This window comes from Phasianus colchicus, chromosome Z (genome assembly GCF_987193195.1).
Source record: "Phasianus colchicus chromosome Z, bPhaCol1.hap1.1, whole genome shotgun sequence".
In the NCBI taxonomy this organism is placed as follows: Eukaryota; Metazoa; Chordata; class Aves; order Galliformes; family Phasianidae; genus Phasianus; species Phasianus colchicus.
The window spans coordinates 21,953,844-21,976,133 of NC_143476.1; the positions used below are offsets into that span (position 1 = coordinate 21,953,844).

General features: G+C 42.8%; 2 protein-coding genes across 3 annotated transcripts in view; both read left to right on the plus strand.

Moving 5' to 3' along the window:
* RNF38 (ring finger protein 38) overlaps positions 1-2,810 on the plus strand; it is a 37,423-nt gene extending 34,613 nt beyond the window's left edge. For both annotated transcript variants that reach the window (XM_031609038.2, XM_031609039.2), the window contains one exon: positions 834-2,810. In XM_031609038.2, coding sequence (XP_031464898.2) covers positions 834-890 — 57 coding nt within the window. In that variant the 3' untranslated portion in view covers positions 891-2,810. The remainder of the gene's footprint in view (positions 1-833) is intronic.
* Positions 2,811-14,426: 11,616 nt separating this feature from the next.
* Positions 14,427-21,937, plus strand: LOC116239036 (tripartite motif-containing protein 14). Its single transcript, XM_031609034.2, is given in 7 exon segments — positions 14,427-14,625; positions 16,551-16,646; positions 16,795-16,991; positions 16,993-17,026; positions 17,624-17,786; positions 18,998-19,090; positions 21,069-21,937. Coding segments are annotated over 7 exon segments (1,299 nt in total). The 5' UTR covers positions 14,427-14,445; the 3' UTR covers positions 21,605-21,937.
* The last annotated feature ends 353 nt before the right edge of the window (positions 21,938-22,290 follow it).

The window sequence follows — 22,290 nt, forward strand, 5'->3', positions numbered from 1 at the left end:
TCATTGAGAAGTTTGGATACCTCTGAAAAACTTGAAGCTGAGAGTGGTTGATTTTGTAGTTGTGGGCATTGTGAAGGAATGCTCAAGGAATGTTACCTTTCATCTATCTTCCCTTTTTAAGGAAGCTGTAGAAAGTTGATGGATATGTATTTTCAGTGAGCGCTTTAATGAAGGGCTAAAGTTAGGCCTCTTTTTCTGTGTGTTATTACTTGGGCTTTGAATTTTAATACTTATTTAATCAGATCATCTCCCTTCTTTTCTTTTTTTTACTAAAATCCCTTCTGTTTTTCACTGCTCTGCCTTTAGCTTTTACCAACTCCGTTTGATGAGTTTCTTTAAGAATAACTGGATAAAGAGAGTATGAAGAGATGTGATGATCACTGATCAGCACAGCTTGTGACAACGTGGCAGCTTTGTTTAATAATTTGGGGCATTTATTGCCCAGTCCAAAGTGACTTGTTTAATTTTGATGGGTTTCACAGAACAGACAGTACCCCTTCCTAGTTGCTCCCTTCTGATTGCAGTTTACAGTTACAGCGTATCTACATTAGTATAACCACTGGCACTTAGAACAAAGCCCAGTTTGCTGCATTTTTTTATCTCTTTAATATTAAATTAATATTAAAAAGCCTCTTTTTTTTTGTAAGTGTAATTATGAATTGACAGACTTAAAACTCTGAAGTAACAAAGTGCATGAACGCGCCTTGTCATTTCTTGCTTTTGAGCAGTCTTGAGCTTTGAAAGTAGCAACATTGTTATCACAGATGTTCCACATCATGTCATACATGTGTTTGTCATTACAGTAAACCCTTTTTTTGTTTCTGGTTTTGCAGGCAAATCGTACCTGCCCAATTTGCAGAGCTGATGCTTCAGAAGTGCATCGTGATTAGAGTGACCAATCTAAGAGCACAAATCTGGTTTGGGTGTTCCTGGTCATGTGTATATATGAACTATCTATTGAACTTACCCATGTGGCTTCCAGCCTTTTCCTTTACACAAAAGGGTCAGTGGACCTTACTTTGCACTGTGTGACTTAATCAATTATAAAGCTTATAACTAGTCTTCACATCTACGGGATTGTTATACTAACAGTGTGATTGGAACTCCAAAGATTTTTTTCTTTAGCTTAATTCTGTGTGTGCACTAACATTCCCTGGTTTTTGTGTGATCATTCTGAGTGTTGCTGCGAGATTACTGTGGACGTGAACTTTTAGCATGTGCTTTTATATAAAAGAAAAAAGAAAAAAAAAAAAAGTGGTAGCTCCAAACAGTATAGCAATCTACCTTATATAGAGCCTTCAGATACTGTGAGTGGGAGTGAGTGGTGTGAATGTTTGCTTGTGAGAGAATGTGTGAAGCGTGCTTGGGAGTGAGTGTGCATGTGTGTTTGAGAACCTATATACCAGCATGTGCTGAGAACGTATGTGTGTAGTATTAATTATGCTGCAATGTATAATCTTGTGTGTTATTTAAACAGTACTAGTACTGTACACTGGTTCCTTTCCTTGTGTTTGCAGTTGCACACTAAATACAATGGGTGCAGCAATTACAGACATTTAGTATTTCCTCCCCAATGTACTTACAGGTACTTACCTGTCTACCTGCTATTCAAACAAGCTGTTATGCTTCCCTTTACTTGGAGGCTTTAAGTGCATACCACTAAAGGGGTCATTGATTGTTCATAGATGAGTAATGTTGAGTTTTAGCATACATTACAGAGCTCAGATTTTACTTTGCTGATTTACAAGTTATTTTATCAATGTAAAGTTGCAATATCACACAAATCGTTTAGCAATATTAACATTTTCAATTGGTAATTTCAGTATCAACATGTTCCTGTTCTCCTTTTCAATTTTTCTAGTTAGGCTATAATTGCATTCAGTTGATTTGACATTAGAGCTGAGTTATGAAGGTGCTGCAGTTATGCACTTCTTTCATGAAAGGAAGCAGAAAGGACGCTGAGGGTCTTGTGCAACAGCCCTTCATTTTTTGCCATTGTGCTTGCTAAATAGATAATCCTCTAGCTTACAAGCATTGGCTTTAATCATACACATTTTTTTTTGTCATTACAAAGGAGTTTGTATACAATTAAAATAACTTGTAAGAGGTTACAATTTTATTCCTGCAACTTCATGAATAAAATAAAATTTCTAGCATTTTCTCAGAGAAGTAGAACTTCTGTTTTTTTATTGTATCACAAAAGAGGGTGGTTTTTGGTCACTCATTGCAGAATTCAGTTGCCCCGATGCTGCTTCTTGTCCCTCATTGTTTTCATGATGAGTGTAATGTGAAGAAGGAACTCCCTTGGTTTTTGCAATTGAGTTTCCAGAATACTCCACCGCAGTACGAAACGGGAGCACCTTCTGAACAAAATACTGTTAAGCAGGAGGTAGCTTCAATCCAACTGCTTTCTGAATAGCGTTTTCTGTGTGCTTTTTTAAAGAAGTAGCTCCATTTACAACATTTCAGACTGTTAGCATCTTCAGCATTTTCCTCCAAAATACTAACGTCCACCTATGCCATAGTTATTCAGAGGATGCCATTCTCGCATCAGATTGCTTCTCCTGAATTGTCATTACTTCAGTTGCAGCAGCACAAGTGGCACAGTTAGCAATATTGCTGCAGCTTGCTGCCAGTCTCAGCTTTAAGTTGATTCTCTGTCGTTTCTGATGCTTTTGTATGCTGCTATGCTTTAGTATCAATTATAATTTCAGTGTTACATGTTCTCCATGCTGTTTGCCCTCTTTCAGTATTCTACAGACCAATCACAGCTGATGGTGCAGATGAAATAAAAGCACAATTTTGCCCTATGTCAGATGCTCTTGCTTCCATTTGTGTAGTTACACAGGTAGTTCTCAGAAACACTGAGTCTTTCCATTTCTATTCATATGTAAGAACACAAAACAAATGAAAACATGCTGTTAGATCAAAATACTAAAATTTCTCCTCTCTTCCAGAGGAGTTAGAATAATCTTCCACAATAACACCTGGTAGGTTAAAGTACATATAGTAAAATTTATTTTTTTAACAAATGAAATCATCTTGTTTAAAAAAACATATACCACTTGTCTTACAAAACTTAGGCTCTTTTATATAGCTGCAAAAGAAAAATTTCTATGCGTGCAAATTTAACCATGATTAACGCTATGTTTGATATTCAGTTTGAAGCATGGGAAGAGGGCACTTCTCTAAGCATTCGCATTCTTCTGAAGCCAAGGGAAAGTCACCCTTTTTCTGGAATTGAGAAATCCTGATGTGTAAAGTCCCTTTCCCAGTGGAACTCTGTGAGGCACTGGGAGACTGAGGAGTTGGAGGGTCTAACTGGGTAAAATCCTGAAATGATTTGTTGCACTCTTACGGCTTGTCTCTTCTGAAATGGTTCATTTGTTTGCATGGGTCTATTGCAGATGTATGTGGACTTGCTTCCTGTGGTTAGTGTGTGTAAACAGCACACGTGCACATGTTCTGGATCAGCTCAGATGATCCACAGCCAGTCTCGGTTGTGGCTATTGATGGGGATTCGTGCTGAGCTGCTCGCTGCCATGTGTTCTGTATATTTGTGTGTATCTTCTCAGCCTGCCATGGTGCCAGGCAGCACCAGCATCCAGCAAGACGTTTTTTATGTTCCTTCCCTTCCTGACTTCACCTGTCCCTTTCCTTCCTAAACAGTCCATAAGACATTTGCTTTATCATATTGGCACTGCTGTGGCTTTGGCATAAACTGCCAATTAAATTTGAAGTTTAAGGGGATATCAAGGCCTACAGATAATTCCAATGTCTCATTTTGTGACTTTCTTTACAAAAAAAAAAAAAAAAAAGTAAGCCTTTTGTTGTATACTGTTTTATACGGGCTCTTGAATGTGATTTCACAGCTGTTAATACATCATATAATACCTGGGATGGGATTTACCAACTTTTTTTTTTTGCTTTACTTACAGAAAACACATTTTTGACTGAGTTATCTTTGGGCCTTTTTAAAAGCTGTGTTTTTTTTTTTCCTTTGGTACATTGTTACCTCATTTTGCTACTTGTATTTCAGATCTATTAATGATTCTGAAAGCTTGTGACTTCTGTTGGAATCATATTTTGTCAGTTGTTTTCTTTAAATCATACTCTTTTGAATCACTTAATATGTAGTTTTAAATGTATTATAAATATCTGTAACCAAATCGTTTGAAGGCTTGATAAATTTTTAACAAAATTTGTACATTTTTTATGAGAGTTACTAGTAATGCTTTACTACGTAGTGCAATGAAGTTTTATTTTTAATCCCTGTGCCCAATTTTGGAGTTGAGAGAGTTGTTCAGTAATAAATGTATGATGTTCACTTACACAAGTTTGTCTTGTTCTTCTTTGTGCCTTGTTTCTTTTCACTGCTCCCCCTATTTCTGTGCATCATCATACAACTAACTTCAGATGTTGGCAACATCACGGTCGTGGCATTGGGGAAAAGTTTGCCTTCTAAGCTGTAGTGCATGCAGTCATAAAATAACTTAGGTTGGAAAAGACTTGTAATATTGTCAAATCTGTCCTCCACCTAACATTACCGAGTCCACCACTAAACCATTTCCCTAAGCCCCACATGCACACATCTCTAAGATACCTCCAGCATGACGTGGGCTTTTGAAAAAATACAAGATAAATGGGCAGACATACAACAGGGAGAGAAGCAGCCCTTGGGCAGCATTTGGGGTATTTGTTTGAAGCTCCTGGGCATGTGGAAGTAGGCACAGAAAGCACTTGTCAGGTGGCAGGCGATGTGACAGGCTTGCCTTGCCAGATGGTCTCTGCACTATCAGACTTGCAGATTTTCTGCCTATGATTCTTGATAATTGAGTGTACTACTCCTTAGCTGTCCCAACTACAACCAAATCCAAAATCTGTACTGCTTGATCTTGAATAACAAGCCAAGTTCCAGCCATTCTGTACATCTGTGAGTCCATGTTGCTTGTAATCCACCAGTTATCCTTAATTTTGGTCAGCAGTGAAATGCTTTTCCCCCACATCTCTTCCCTTGCACCCTGAGAATACATACAGTTCTTGACTCCTTCAAAAAAGAAAGTGTTTATGATCATAAGTCTTGCTTCCAAAGAATATCTTTGTATACTACTTTTCTGCAAGCAGTCTGTGAGCTGACTGGTTAATGGTCTCTGTAACTGCTTATGAGTCCAGTCCTATCATCTTTGTAGGTAGAAGAAAGATAACAGGAAAGCACTGATAAAGAAGCTGCAGTACCCTATCTCATCCATGCAGGTACTGAATAGGTAGGATAGCAGGCTGAGTATATGTCTGCTATGTCTTACACGTTCTGTGTTTCTGTATGTTCTTTTGCCTCCTTGGTGCACGTTACCACTGTCAAAACAATGTAACCCAGGGCTTAACATTTTTGTGCTTCCTATAACAAGGACAGGAAAAACAAGGGCCGTTTAGCAGCCTGTCTCGGTTGTTACCAAAGCTGGGGTTGTTGTTATCAAAGTACTGGGGTACTCTGCAAGGCTTTATCAAGAACTTTATCAAACCAGAAGCACTGGTTGCATAGTAACATTTGCAGGTCTCCAGTGCTGATTTTGTCAGAGGCACATTCCTTCTAGCACTAGCCCATTGCTGGCTTTCAACCGCTTCGCCCTAGCTTTTGGATGACGGGTAGGATTCCAGAGATCTACAAACTTTCCAAAACAAGCTTAAGTTAAGCTTCGCTTCTCTAGTTAAGAGCAGCTTTCTGGCATCTGCCATCATCAAGTGATGCAGCAGTGCCATCACAAACTTCTGAAGGGGTTGTAAAAGGAAGGTGGAGAAAGAAGGATAAGGTAGAGTTTATGGCCTTTTCTTGCACAAAGATCCTGCTGAATTACATCAGTATACTCCTTGTATAAAGAGCCTAGTTGTACCTTTTTGTGCATCTGCACTATAGAACGTGGAGAAATTACCATGCTATAAAAGTATGGTTCTTGGACAGAAGAATCAGCAAATATGTGAAGGTGTCTCATAATTTGGAATGTGTGGACTGGCTGAAAGTCCTAGGGAAAAAAAAAATATCACCACATTTGCAAAGAGAAATTGCAAAGAGATGAAAGAGATGTTCTCAATCATGGCAAAATCTGCACTAGAAACCAGAAGAGCATCTGTGAGCTTGGACATCTGCAAGGCCATGTCTGCTGTCCCCAGGCAGTGGCTGTTTTGCCCATGCAAAGGATGTTCCAAGTGTATCAGTGGTTTGACCACAACCACTTAGCCTGGAGAGTGGAGTTGCCCATAGATTCTTTTTCTGACCCTTCTTCACCTTACCACATCCCTTGGGTCACAGCACTTTTTTCCTCAGTCTGTAAAGCAACTGTCCTAGCTCACACTGCTTTACCTCTTCACCTGAGTTTTCTGGCATTGCTGAGTTTTCTGGCATTGCTGGAGTTTAGCTGACAATTTCTGTCATTCATTTTAGGTAAATCGTACCACCGTCTTCAGATTCTGCATCCCTTGTGTATTCTTGTGTCCCTTTTCTTCCGTCTTACTTCCACCTACTGGCCGCGACTGGAATCTTCCTTCCCCAGCAGCTCCCATATTGGTGCACACAAGCCCATGACCTCCAGCTGTGCCATCTCTTTGCATCTGACCGGTGTTTTTTCCTTGTCCTTAGTACTTATCAGCTGATTTAGGAATGATGGTATGCTTGAAAGCAGATGGAGTTCCCTATTCTTTATCTATACTCTAAAGATGGCCTTGTATAATCAGGGACACTGGCACTACTGTAGATTTTGTCCAGTTCCCTATGCTAACCTCGGTAGGTTTTGATTTATGTAAGAATATGAAGAAATTCCCCTGTCAGCTGCTGCATCCACAAAGCACTGTCCTTTATCAGACATGCAACAGACTCTGTAATCAGTTCTAAAAAGCTGTGTTCTGCCTAACAGCCTTCCTGTGCAGGGCTTGCATGGATTGCGCTATGCCACTTACACCCTACCATGTCTTGCAGTGCAGTTTCCCTTTTCTCTGAACGAACTTGTGAACCATTATCCTTCTGGTACCCAGGACCAAATTTAGCATTTTTAAATGTAGCATTATGATTATTTTTTGTTTTGGAATGAGCAGCTGATTAACAGCTTGGAGAGAAAAAGTGCCTCCATGGCACCGCAAGGGAAGTCCAACCATTAAAGGTGTGTTAACAGCTATGCAGAGGCCCATCAGGGACAGTGAAGGCCAATGGTATATAATAAGTGTCAGATGAGCAGCATCAAGTTATCTGGGTGCTGTCATGTTGATTTCTGAGCTGTTGGACCTTTCCTCAAAGTTCCACTTAGCACACTGAAGTACTAAGGCCTGAACAACCCACCCTGAACCAAAGCTGACCTCCAGATGAACCTCACAACCAAGCATTATATAATATTAGTGTCTGATCATTGGCAAGATATGTAGCTTAGATAGAACATTTTCAGAGTGCCTGTCCACTGGCAAAACACACACATATTTTCATGCGTGCCACTGGCTACAGACACACTCACAGCCGCTCATTTTTTTGCAGTAATAGCGGTGAAAGAAGATGCAGTGTCTGATGGACACAGTGAGCATTCTTCCCACTGCAAGGTTTACCAAAATTACTCAGTCACTGCATTCACCATCCCAGTCTCTGGGCTGTCTGAGAGACAGCAGGCACACTACGAGATTTTTTTTTCAGCGTTTCCAGCATTTCTTGCACACATTTCTCTCTCACAGCATCCTATTTTTCTCCTCATACACTGACTTCATATGTGGCTCATTGATATTTTGCATTCATACTTGCTAGCAATTTTCCTACTGGCCCATTTAGCTGCATTTGTACTCCTTTATCTAATTCATAAATTAATATAGTATGGTCAACAATAACTGTGCTTCAGCCTGCAGGGATGTCCACCAACTAGATTTCCCAAACCACGGATTTCCTGATTTACTTAGTTATGCGGCCTTGATACGACAAAGGATCTTTTTAAAGTGGTGATGATACAGCAAACAACTGATGAAAATCAAGTAGAGTGTCAGTCACGGACATCAGCCTGTCCTGAAGTCATGGTGATGTCTGCTGGCGTGGCCTTGGGAGGGCAGCACTGGGTCAGCAGTGTTACTGAAATGTCAAACTGGCTTACCCATGTGATTCAATAAAGTCTTCTGTTATTAGTAACGTAGAATCATTAAGGTTGGACGTGACTTCTGGAATCAACAATTTCAGCCTTCAGCCCATCCCCATCATGCCCACTGCCCACGTCTCTCAGTGCCACAAACATCCACACGGTTCTCGGACACCTCCAGGTGCAGTCACTCCTCCACCTCCCTGGGCAGCCTGTAACGTTGCTATTTGCTCTGCTTAAATGCCTCCAGACTGAAAATACAGTGACTTTCAGCGTTGTCATTACTTTTGTTTTTGCTGCTGTTCTTCCTGTGTGCCAGAATGCAGTGGGTATTAGGAGAGCATGTTTCTGAGTGTATGCTCTTTAGCTTAAAGTACCTTGCTTTGGTGTGGCCAGCAGCCCCACTGCCTGGAGAGCACCCAGCTGGAAGCAGCAGGAGTCCAGGTGGACCTGGGGTCACGTTACTGGTGGGAAATTAGGTGAAAACCAAGATTGCTTGATTTGAGGCAGGGCTATCTCACATGCTGTTCCCTTGCACAGTATTAAGGGACAAAATAAAGCTCTTTTCAGGTACAGGAGCTTGGTAAAATGCTTTCCAAAAGACAGGGTGTGCAGCCTGGAGAAACATACTCACCGAAACAGGTTTGCTGTGGTCTGGAGGGTGTTTGTTTTATTGGAGAAGGGAATGTGGGGAGAGAAGTTAGGCAATTCAAAGCTTATTTGAGTCGCAGGAATCCAGGCCATTGTGCAATCCTTTCAATAAACAAAGGTAATTGCTCCTTTTAGGAGCTGAGACCACCAAGTGAAATGAGAAGGACTTGTGCTCAAAACAAGGAAACAAAATGTATTTCAAGCAACAGACTACATACAAAATTATATACATGACATAATGTTTGTATGGTTTACCATCTTAAAAACAAACAAACAAGTAAATGAATGAAAAGTAAGAACTGCAATAGTTTTGCATAGTGATTTAGATAGCATTTATTTTAAAATTCATAAGACTGTAATAATTAAAGTCATAATAATGTGTACTGGTGCTTGTAAAGCACATGGTTTTACAGTAACCAAAGTATTAGCTCTCTTATATCTTGCTTTTGCTCTTCATGTGAAACAAAAGAGGCTTACGAACAAGATGTCCTTGCTAACAACATTATTTATGCAAAGGCTTACGAACAAGATGCCCTTGCTCTCAGATTTGTGCAGAAGCTTGCAGATTTCTCTCCAGCTGGTGTCTGTTCATTCTTACCAAACAAGATTTTAGTTATGAAGGTCGATCAACACCTTGAACTTATAAACTTTGGATGTGCTGAGCAAATTTAGTAGTGTAATTAACTTCTCCTCCCCGGGCTGCATGAAGTTGGAGTTAATTACACACGTGATACATGATACGAAAGGGGGTCACATACAAGGGGAAACATATATTGGGTGGACAGAAAGCCTGTAACCTCAGTACTTCAGCCAGTGAGGAAATGAGGAGAAACACTGTTCAAGGGATAGGGATACAGGCAGGGCTCCGATCCCTGATACTTTGAGAAGTCTTGGGGAAAGAGAGAGCTGGAGACTCCCCTCTGTTTCTTTTTGGCGTAAAGATTATTGAGCAACCTATTTGAGCAAAATTTCCCAATGCTATGCAATTATGACCTGCTGTTGACTATAGGCCTCAGCTATTCTGTGTACAGAAGGTTATTAGTACTCTTCAGCAACATACTCTTTCCATCTCAGTCCATTCCAACATGGAGAGCCAGCAGCATCTGAAGGCTGTATGATTTCATTACACAAATGAATTTGCCTAGTCCTGTATCCTTATGTAAGACATGTTGCAATATTATTTTCCTTCCATAGACCAAGGCCAAATTAAAAAAATATATTTTCTGCTGATAACCATTCATCTTTCTCTGCTGGGACAGCATCAACAGATTCAAGCAGATAAATGGGACAGGAGTTTGCACAACCTGGAAGCAAATGTTTGCTCTTTTTTTCAGTAAGACTTCAGGTAGAGGACCATCAGTCTGTGACAAAAGATGCAAAGCTGTTAAGAACTGCAGAGGATGTGGTGTCTTCACCAAATAGCAGCATCCAGATGCAAAGATGTCAACTTTGCTCATGGATGATTGCTCATTCATTAGTGTAGTTAAGCAATTCTATCACCCGGCCATTTATCTCAGTTTTTGATGGGGTGTCTGATTCAACAAGTGAGATGTGTTAGCATGATATTTGATCTATGTCTGCAGTGTACAAAGTCATTAACTGTACACAAAAGGACAGAAAATCATATAACTTCTGTAGAGCTTGACATTTACTGAGCAGAAAGAATAGTATACCTGAGAAATGCATGGAGGATGCTAAACAAATATTTGTTACAGAACTGCATGTGTAGGTCATGCAATTCTGCACTCTTTTTTATTTGCTCAAGAAATCAAGATTCATATTATTTTAATAGAAAAATAGCAAAACAAATGCAGAATTGCTGCATAACTTAAGTCAACCCCAAGGGATGGGGGCAGAGTGAAGGGCCAGGTACCCAAGGCAAACCAGAGATCAGTGTGAAGAAGGTTAAATACTGATATCAGCCACAGTAAGCAGGATGTTCTTTTGCAAGGACTCCATGCCTGAAGTGGATAGTATAATCAGTCTTAATCCTTAAAGAGCAGATGTTCTGCTTTGGTATCCGAAGTTTACAGTATAAATGAGATTTGCTCATGCTGATTGTGGACCATGTTCCTTGAGAACCCAGTGTATTGTAGACCTCTGGGCTGCAGGCCTTCCTGGGCACTCCTCCAGAAGTGAGATCCTGCAACTGACCTCTCCAAAACGAGCCCATAGCTTTGCATGCCATAGATTTTGCAGTAACTGATGCCATGGGGAATCTTAGCATCTACTGCCTTATTACATTACATCCCTGAGCTCCAGAAACACACTGTCTGTAATGGTTTGTGTTTGAATACATTCAAGAGGATCTATATGGAGACCTGACTTTGGCAGGAGGGAACCAGTCCTCCATATGGCTGACCTAAGTATAAGCAGCTGCGGTGAAAGATGTGGGAAATGTTGCTGGTAGGCGGACAGTTGGACTGGATGATCTTAGAGATCTTTTCCAACTATGATGATTCTATGATTCTAATTAAGTTGCAAAAGAACTCTCACTTGCTTCCTTAATGAATATGTTAAAACACAAAGAGCATTCAGTGCCAGTAAAAACAAGAGCTTCCAAGTTTGATTTCTGTTTCAGGAAAACGAAACTTGAACATGAAAATGTAACCACTGCAGCAATTTTAAGACACTTCTGAATCTGTTGTAAAATTAGCAGACATGTGAAAAAGACAGTTCACCTGGCCTGGAATGAAGGGTGATTAAGACTTTGTGCTTCCCCCATCTCCCAGATGGTTAATGATGAGGAAGAAGAAAACAAAAGAAATTCTGATTCTGCAGGAAGAATTGTTTCTCTTCTCACACTAGAGGAAGAGCAGCTATATTATTGAGGGCAAACCAGAAGAAGGGCAGCTATTACTGAGAGCAAACTGGTTTGATACAGAATTTTTTTCTTCACCTTGCTGAACACCCACTCTGTGTGGCAGGGACTCACCATTGCTTGATGTCTACAGATGTTGCCTATCTGCTTCTTCAAACTGCAATCCTTGATGCCTTCACCAAAGTAGTATGCTCGTTCTTTTGCATATAGCTGCAAAAAAAAAAATCATATGATCATTGAGACTGGAAAGGCCTCTAAGATCACCAAGTCCAACCACCAGCCACATCCCTCAGAGCCACATCCAGATGGTTCTTGAACACCTCCAGGAACAGTGATCCCCCCACCTCCTTGGGCAGCCCATTTCAGTGCATCACTCCTCTTTCTGAGATGTTTTTCCTGACACAACATAAGGCCATTACCTGTCATTCCATCACTGGTTACCTGGAATCTTCACCAGAACATGTGAACAATAGGCTTCACTGCACCCCTGAACCCCTACATCCAAGAATGAAAACACAGCACTGCATGAGGACTTTTCTGCACAAAGACATGGAGAAGACAATGGCTACACCAAAGCCAGGCATCTCTGTGTTTTAGTTGCCAACTCCACACACAAGCTTTGCAGATATGCACCCAGCAGGATTGTTGCTTGACATGGGAAATGTAAGGCAGCATCCAGGGTCAGCTTCCTCCTCATCAGGCACCATGAGTCATGCTCGCTCCAAGCTCACTTTGAAGTCAGAATGAAGAGGGGAAGACTGAGCCCTGCTCTGCCCACCACCCTTCTCCCCCAGCTGGCTGTTAGTATGAGGTGGCTTTGGAGCATGGCTTCCTGCCCTTTGTCTCCTTGATTTAACTCTAACTCTCTTACTCCACACTTACTGTGGAGGAGAATTTCTGCTGGCCATGAGCAGCCCCAGGCACTGCCTGAAGCACGTGAGCCCTGTTTCAACAGGGTCCCTCCGTGCAGAGGAACGAACTGGTAGCTACACACAAAGTGCAGGCTCCTTCTGCTCCTGCAGCTCCTCACAGCCATAGTGCAACAGTCTCTGCCCATGGTATTCAGCAGCAAAGCACTGGGGTGAAAGTACAGCTGATGTGAGCACGTGGTGTCAGCACCTGGCCAACCTCCGCTGTTTGTGCAAACATTTCAGTTTTATTGTAGCTTTCTCCTCAAAAATAATCAATGAAAACCATCAAAAAGCTGAAAAAACTCAAAATCTTCATCTGTGAAAGTGATGTGTGAAATGGAAATAGTGCCTCAGATACTCCTAACCTGCAAGTTGAAATGCTGCAAGGCGCTCACTTCAGTCACATCCTCAGCCAAAATGAGGACAGGGAGAGCAGAGGGTGGAAGGCTGGGCACAAAGCATCAGGTGTGCAAAGTACAGGCAGCAGCTGGGTGCCAGCACCCTTCCTCAGGGGTCAGTGCTGTGCCAATGCTGTTTGACATTCTTATCAACAGATAGGGAAATAGGACAGAACATGCCCTCCACAAGCCTGCTGGCAGGCAGAAAGGTGGAGCTGCTCTGCAAAGGGCCCATGATAGACTGGAGAAATACACAAGCATGGACCTCATGGAGATAAGACAGGAAAACACCACGTGGAGTTCCATGGATTTGGCTGACATGGCTAATAGGCATGGTGGTGGTGGGTTGATGGCTGGACTAGATCGTGTGTGTCCAACCTTTTGGGATGCCTGGGCCACACTGAGTAAACAGAAATTGTCTTGGGCTGCATATCTGTAGGTCACTCTGAATGTGATGCCTCCTACTTATTTCCATGGTATCTACAACCCATACAAAGAACACAGTGACACTATGTGAAAGAGCAAATTCTCAGCTACAAAGCACAATTTTTCAACATAGTCCTTACCATTAGCTATGCTTTTTTTTTTTTTTTTTTTTTTCCAGTGATGAGCACAGGCAATTGTAAAATTTGCACCAGTGGAGGTGACGGCTGTTATGAGACTGTTGCTGAGACAAGACACCCACAGCCTCACTGTGCTCACACCTGCTGTTTAGTCTCTGTAAGTGTTCAGTAAGCATTGATAAAGGTCAGTGGGTGTCATTTTTTTTCCACATGAAGGAATTCAGTTCCATCCCTTCGCTTCACATGCACTTCCATGTCAGACACCATTGTGCCAGAGTGCCCCTCTGCTGCTGTCTGTCACACAGCAGCAACATGTGATGGGATATTGGTGGGAACATTCATCTTTTATGGCTGCACCACCAACATCTGCCTCTGGCAGTGTAGGTCAACATAATCAGATAGACAGGAGGCATTACATTCAGAGCAGCCCTCGTAAAATACATCCTATTAGTATATATAACTAACAAAACTTACTTTCAATTGAAACGTGAAAAAGAGAGCAACAAATCCGTAAAACTAGTAGGATATTTGACAGTGTTTTTGTGAAACTAATGCATCAGGCCGGCTCAGTGGCAGCGGCTGTCATCGTCAGTGATTCCTAAAGATATTCATCAGAGACTTCTGGTGAAATCTTCCAGGCTTCATCCTTGAAAAATTAACCAGTGTGCATGCTTCCAGAAAGCAATGGCGTGGATAAGGTGTGGTTGTGAAGCAAGAGATACATTTCTCTGGTCAGATGGGGCTCACAAAGGTCTGCTAGAGACACATGGTCAGGTATTTCTTCGAGTTGAATATCTGCTTGCGGCTCTATACGTTCCATTTGAAAAGGTGCATTTATGTCGACTGGAGTCGCAAATATTTTAAAAAAATAAAAAAATTTAAAAAAAAAAAAATTTTCAGCATTCTTGAAACGCATTCTCAAATGCCCTTAACAATACGGAAAGCACAGCGGCCCGGGCCCGCCCCCGGCAGCCGCACCCGCACTTCTCCGCATCCGCTCGGGCCGCCATGGCGCAGGGGCAGCCGTGGGCGACGGCGGGGCCGCGGGGCTGCGCCGTGCACTCGGGGCGGCCGCTGGAGCTCTTCTGCGGGGACTGCGGCCGCTGCGTCTGCGCCCTCTGCCCGGCGCTGGGTCCGCACCGCGGCCACGACGCCCGCCTGCTGCTCCAGGCGGCCCGCGACAAGCAGGTGAGCCGCGCCGTGCTGCGGGACGGCTCCGATCTTTTGCGCCTTTCTTGCCCGGGCTGAGCGCGCGTGGGTTTTCCGCTGTCGGCGGTGGGAGGCTCGGAGGGCTGCAGGGGTGCGGACGGTGCGCTGCTGCTGCGCAGGGGGACGGTGGGTGGGAACAGGAGCTGAGAGAGGCGCGGGGTCCGTCTGCCGGACGGCTCGGCCGCGCTGCCTTGCACGGCGCAGAGGGAGAGAAGGGTGAGAGCAAGGTAACTCGAGGGTCACAGTAAACAAACTTCAGCGGGCAGAGGAGAATGGGAAGGCGAGAGGAGGAAAACGAGACAAAAGAGGCAGGGCAGAGGCTCGCTGCCTCCTGCGGTCAGATCGATGTCCTGCCAGCTCCTGAGCACCGGCTGGGTCATCCAAATACCTGCTCTACATTGTATTGCTGGGCGTGGCGTTACGGGGCACGGTTGGTTTGCGCGATCAGCAGAGGTGTGCTGCTCCTGGCACAGTGAAACTTTTCACTGCGGAAGCAGAGGGAGAAACACAGAAGGTCCTGATGCTGTGCTAGCCCTGCTCAGCAGCTGCTGGCACACCACCGTGCTATCAGGTATTGCTTTGGAGCACTTGCTCTGTCCCACCAAACCACAGAGATTGGTCGTGCTGCTGCCTGTGGGCATGGACACTGCTGGCAGATAACAGCTGCTGGCTTCTGGACCAAAAGAAGTGAGCAAGATAGAAACTTGAGTTCAGATGTAACAGGATGTCCATAGGTAGTCTCTGCTGACATCTGCTGGCCTTGAGTTGCAGAGATTTCAGTGCAGATGTGTCTCCACAGTCTTCGTAGCCTTAGGGATCATATTTGGACCAGCAATTTTGTTTGGATCTGTTGAGACAGCTACAAGGCTGACAGTCTTCCTCAGCGCTGCTAGGAAGTGCGAACTGGGGGCCAGGAAGAAATGACAGCAGCTATGCAAGGTTCATCGGCTGGTTATTCCTTGGAGCCAAGCAGGTTCAGTATCACTGGTCAGGATGCTCCCTGCCCTCTGGTCACTGGGCACAGCAAAGCTCCTGCATCATCAGGTGGAGCACAGCCCTTCAGTTCGTCAGGGACACTGAGATGGGAAAGTTGTGGCTGGAAGAGGTGGCATGGCCTGAGTTCCCGGTTCTACACAGGTAGATCATTTGTCTGCTTGCATGTACGTATGTGTGCAGGGGACTGCCAGCTGTGAGCTCTCTGGTTTTGCCTGCAGTCTGTTTATCATCTGACTCTTATCATAACCAAATGGCAAATTGGTGCTGAGTGAGTGTGCTGCAGCTATAACTGCGGAGCTGCCTTACCTGTGCTGCTGGGAGGCTCTGTGTGCAGCACTCATGCACTGCTGAGGGTTGGTGTACTAATAACAAAAAGGCATCACTGAGTGCACCTGTTCAGCCCACAGTGGGCTGTGGTTGAAGAACTGTGGGGGCAGCTGCAGCAGAGCTGTGTTGCTTAGTACAACACAGGGCATGGCACAGATACTGGAGATGCTGAGCTTTAAGTATTGGTTGTTAAAGTCATTGACTGCAGCATCACTGTGGTGGCTGTTTCTGACTGCTCTTTTGCACAAACATCCTGAACATTTGCTGTATTTTTGATGACAGACAGAGCTTTCCACAGATTATCTGAATGAAGGTGCTTGCTTAGCTGCCCTCAGGGAAGCAGGTGAAGTAATAATAAAATATTTACGTTGTGTTGCCACTAGTCTTACTGGATAGTCCTATAAACTGCTTCAGTAACATACTTCCTTGTTAGGAAAGAAAGCTATATATATATATGTATATATATATTTTGTGTGTGTATATATATATATATATATATATACACACAAAACAAATGTTATGAAACAGATTTTGTCTTATATTTTGTAATTTCTGTGATTTATTTTATTTTTACTGCTTAGGAGCTCCTCACAGTGTATTTGAGGAATCTAGAAGTGAGAAAAGAGCAAGAAGCTGGTAACAGAAGGAGTGTAGAGCAAGCTGCTGATGATCTAAAGGTAAAGCATGATTTGCTCCTGCACTAGGTGATCATTTTCCAAGGAGAGACATTTTTCTCTGTCTGTGTCTCTTCAAAGACCCAGACAGGTGCTGCTTCTCTAGGGAAGGAGTGTTGAGTATGGAGGCACTCTTCTGCTTCATCTATAGGCACATGCTGCTACAAGCAAACAGCAGCTGTTGGACAGAGTGACGCAGCTCCAGGTACTGCTTCAGGAAGAGGAGAGACTGGCAAGAAATGTCATTGATGAAAAGACTCAGCAGGCCCTTGAAGCACATGGTCAGCAGGTGCAGTCCTGTCAAGAAGAGCTTGCAGTCCTGGAGGCATTCTCACGGCGAATCAGAGATACAGCAGTGCAGTGATCCTATTCAGTTCCTGGAGGTGGTATTGTGTGGTCTCTTCTGGCCTCTTACCTTCTTAGTCCCTGGTAAACTGCTCTGGTGGCTGGCTTCTACAGATCCATCTGCAAGGATAATCTTTCTCACTGCATTTTTTTTTTTGTTTTCTAGCTGTTTTGGTGGACCAGTTTTGTTCCTAATGGTTGGACTCATTATATTTTAGGTTTAAAGGAGATTCTTTATACTTACAAGCATATATGAAATGAGAATTAGGCATGCTTGGTCATCTTTAACATTAACATTGTACCAAGTCTTTCCTCAGGCAGTGTAATAAGAGTGTTTGAGGACAGACAGCCCTTTCTGGCAATCTGAGGCTAAGTTGTCTCATTCCTTTGACTGCAATCAATCCCAGTATCCCTGAGCAGTAGCCATCATTTTGCTGGAGGCGGCGGTGCTTCTCCTTCTGCCTACAGATGAAGGTCCACCTTCTTCCTAGTGAACTGTTAAGAAGGCACAGCCAGCTGTACTTGCTATGGCTTAGTTCACCTCGCAGCGGAGCTCTTTGCCCTTGCGTGTGGGAGCTGGGAGAGAAGAATCCATTTGTGCTGCTGACTGTACCTATTTGTTTTTCTGCCCTCAGAAATGCACAGAAATTGAGAAGGAAATGCAGGATTCAAGAAGACCACCAGAACAGTGGCATCCGATACCTCTCTCATTTGAGCACATACTCAACCACTATTCGTGTCTCATGAAATTTCTTCAGTCCATTCTACAGAAACCACTAGAAGCTCGGCTTAAAGAAGGTACACCTGGGAGACTGCATTGAATTTTGCAATTTCCTGCTCTCCTACATAGTGGTGTCTAAGTAGGAGCAGGATCTTCTACTAGACAAATGGCTGGAGAAAACAGCAACTTCTTAGGCATGGATGCTGGTTTTTGACAGCATTGGTGTAACGTTGCTATAGCTCTGGTGATGAAGAAACTTAATGTCTTTTAATTCTAGAAATGGTCTTTTTCATGCCTTCAAGTTATTTTGATGTTTTTCCCAGTTCTATCAGTTATTTCATTATGGATATTTTCTTCCTGTTGAACTTATGCTGTTTTTATCCCTAGACCATCACACCTGCACAACACAGCTGATCTGTCCTTTCACAGTTACTTTTGGGTGTGTATTCTCTGGTGGGACTCGTGGCAGACCTGAGACACTGGACGTGTGAAAAATGGACACTTTTTGTAGTTGATGTACCTAGTGATATTTCTGTCCCAGTCAATCTGAAAAAAAAAAAAAAAATCTGTGTTTTGGTACTTCAAAGGTGGGCTATCGTCTTCTCCTTGGAGCTTCTCTGAGCTGATATTTCATCCTTAAGTGATGTTTGGCATGACTAAGGCAAGGAGATCCCTAACATAGAGACACAAAGCACATAATCCCGACAGAAGCTGAATTATGGGCCAGTAGGATCACAGTGACCATCAAATTATACCCAGCTCCCTTTTAATGATACTTTTTCTGAGAATTGCAGCCCAAAACAGTAGAGCAGAGTTCTGGGGGAAAATATCTGATCAAACCTGAAAGGTTGCTGCATGTTGAGTGGGAAGTTGCTAGATATGCCATGGAGGTGCGCTACGACTACTATCTGGAGTTGTCTTGTGTTAACAATTGATAGTGGTGTGCTTTTCAAGGTATGGTAGGTGCTTACTTGGGGCTGTGCTGAGTTATGTAGTTTCCTTTGCATCACTAGGATCCAGCATCTCCATGCTATCCAAAGAGTATAAGGAGGAAAGCATGTACAGCAAGTGGTCCTTCTCCAGGAAAACTATCACAGTTTGTCTGATGGAAGACAAGATGTGATTCCACGACCTTCCTCAAGATGTGGGTGGAATTCACAACACATAGGAGAGAAGCAAATAATCTTATAAGATCCCCCATGGTGTTTTATTTTGAAAAGTTTGAGAGTAGAGCCATCTTATTCCACTTACACACTTACCTAAGCTGTCCCCTTTCATCTCTGCCCAGATGTATTCAGTAGCCTTAATGCCACCTCAAAGAGGGAACCTGGAACAATGCTGAAAACCGTGTCTCCTGTTGATCGGATGCTTTTCTTAAAACGTAAGTATGGTTAAACAAAAGCTGGGAGGCCCCAAACACTCTTGGTCCATCCACTGAAGCAGCCAATGAATGTGAGCTGCCACTATTTTTTCTTTTAGAAGACCTCTGATGTTTAGGAGGATCAAGTTCTCAGCCTTGCCTGAAAGTCAGTATGATTTTCTGTACCCCATGTTGGGAAAGGAATTTCAGTTTCTGTCCATGGAGTTTTGGTCCTGTGTTTTTATTCAGAACTATCATCTCGATGCTGATTGGTCCTTTGCTTTTGTTTTGTTTTCTTTTTCTTAAGCAATGAATTTATTTGCATTTGCTTGAGATTTAGTAGCAATGCACTTTGTGAAAATCTATGTTCTCAGGCAAATTCGATGAGCAGAGATCTCTAATTTGCACAGCTTTTCATGCTCTTGAAAAGCATTCCCCCTATGTTTTATTGTTAAAACCTTGAGAGTAGAGCCATCTTCTTCCAGTTACACACTTAAGCGGTCCCCTTTGACATCTGCTTCTAGAAAAGAAGCAGACACCATAGCCAGGACTTTTGTATCATCCCTGCTTTAAAGAGAGACTGGACTTCAAGTATTTTTCACTCCCCACGTCTCTTGTGCTCTGCACACACTTGGCATCCCCTGTGCTGACCTCTCTGAGGGTGACTTGGAGCCAAGACCCAGACAGTCAGTGATTCACAAGAAAGAATCCTGCAGCATGCTCTTTTTACCTACGTAAATGATTTCCATCTCCTGTCTTTTGTCACCAACTGTGCACACAGGTGTGTATTAGTACTTGTGGCATTCACCCATCTAAACACCTATTCAGACCACAGAGAAGCCAGTACTAGCTTTTCTGACTTGTGTTTCACCACGAAAGTACAGTGATCAAAACAATAAGATGTAGCATGTATGAGACCGAGCCCCATGGTTTTGGAAGTTTTAGTTTGTTTACAGTCATAATGCCAGAATTAAAATTATGATGCCTTTCTTTTTGTTCAGAGAATTCTTCAGTTAGCTCTGCACATACAGTGCCATTTACTTCTCCCTTCATTTGCAGTGCACAGGTACAGTGTGAAGGCTGCAGAATTACCAGCAGTGGGTCCTCTAGCATCTTCATACATACATCACACAGCAGCAACTCTTTCTGTACGTCTTTGCAAAGTGTGTGCTGTGATCCTGCCCAGATCAAGACAATCTATTAGTAAAGCCATGTATCAAAGAACTCCTATTGGTGCACCACTGCTCTGTGTATTTTAAACAGGGCCATTGTTAGGAGTCACAGTAAGGCAGGAAGGTGTGAAGTCCAGCTGTATTTTTTAGTCATTATTCATGTGTAGTACTTACTTTCCTGAGGTCTTTTTTCTGGCTTTCTGATTTCTGTCCTGCTTCATGGTAAAAAGAGTCTGCTGCTGCATTCAGTGGTTTCTAGAGTGTAGTTCCAGGCTGAAATTTTTCTGTGGTAAATGACATGTTAGATGAACTGCTGCAGACCTTCTGGGAGGTGGTAGGTTGTTTCTTTGCTACGTACATGGTGCTTCTGCTTTGAGCTGTGGAGATCTGTGAAACAGATTCCTAGCCTGTTTTTCAAAGGAGATCTCACTGGAATGAGGTCTCACAACCCAAGGGTCTGCTCCACTGTTGTATAAAACTCCTAGGCTATCATCATGGTAGCAGTCTTCAACATTCTGCTTATAAGCAGAAGCTGTCAGTGTTAATAGCCTACCTATTTGTATACATCATCTAATTTGTGAAACACACATATACTGACCTAAATATGTCTTCTACTGACCTGCATTAAAGATTGTGCAACTTCAAAGCTCTGCTGCATATAGACAGTGCAGTGCTTCCTAGTAAAAAATGTCTCTTACTCCTTGCCAAATCACAGTTTCCAAGACATTGCCAGACGTGTGCTTCTTTGCAGGCTTTTTGTATATAAGTTGGACCTTTTTTTAAGGGCATGATAAACATAGCAAGTACATTTATGGTTTTGATTGCAGATGCAAGATCACCAACCTGGGAATACGATAGCCTTCATCCAAGGCTGAAGTTGTCTGATGACCGTCTTGTAGTAAGCTGTAACTGGAGAAGGATATTTTACCCTTGTGGTCCCCAGAGGTTTGATAAATTATGGCAAGTGCTAAGCAGAGATGCATTCCTCTCTGGAAGCCATTATTGGGAAGTTGACCTCCTTCATGCTGGAGCTGGGTGGTGGATTGGTGCAGCCTACCCTTCCATTGGCAGGAAAGGAGACTCTGAAAGCTGTCGGCTCGGCTGGAATAGAGCATCTTGGTGCATTAAAAAGTTTGATCTTGAATACTGGGCATTTCACAAGGGGGAGAGGATCCCTCTCCTAATAGAAGATGATCCTGATCGCATTGGCATTTTTCTGGATTATGAAGCCGGAATTCTTTCATTCTATAATGTTACTGATGGCATGACACATTTGCACACCTTCCGCTGCAAGTTCACAGAGCCAGTGTACCCAGCTTTGAGGCTCTGGGAAGGGTCCATTGGAATATGGAAGCTAACATAAGGAATGAAGTAAAATAAAGGCTACTATCTGATGGTTTTTTGTATGAAAGCCACTTTAGTAGTGATTTACATGTATGTTATATGAAGATTCAACTGTGGCACTTCTAGAAGTTAACAGGAAAATTCAAGAAAAATCAGCTGTTTTTAAGTAAAGTAGTATCTACCTGTATTTTCAGTGGAGGAGTTTGATCTGCCATTTATAAATGGTGTCAGTGTATCACCACCTAAAGTGCCTTGCATTGTATTTCTGTACTCGATTCAAACTTGCAAAGTAGAAAAAGTCTGGTCAGCGCTTGAAAAAATGCTTATTAAAACTCAGATTTGAACCTGAAAACCACTGTCAGGTCTTCTTGTTTATTTATTGTTTATTGTTTATAAATAATATTTATTTATTATGTTGTTTTTTCCAGCTCCATCCTAATTTGAAGTTGGAGGTGTTGCACTTGTGCATGGTATTAGATTAATTTGCCTTAAGTAGAGTGAGCACTGAAGCAGCCACACTTAATAACCACAAGCTAATCCTATTTTGACAATCTGAAGTGGGGTTCTGGGTGGCCCTGTTCTTCACACAAGAGCAGAAGCAAGAGAAACAGTTTTGTACATCTTTAGTAGAAACTGAAGCAACTGGAGAACCCACAGATACACTGAGAATACTAGGTTAGTGAGGCACTTGTGCTTAAATTATTG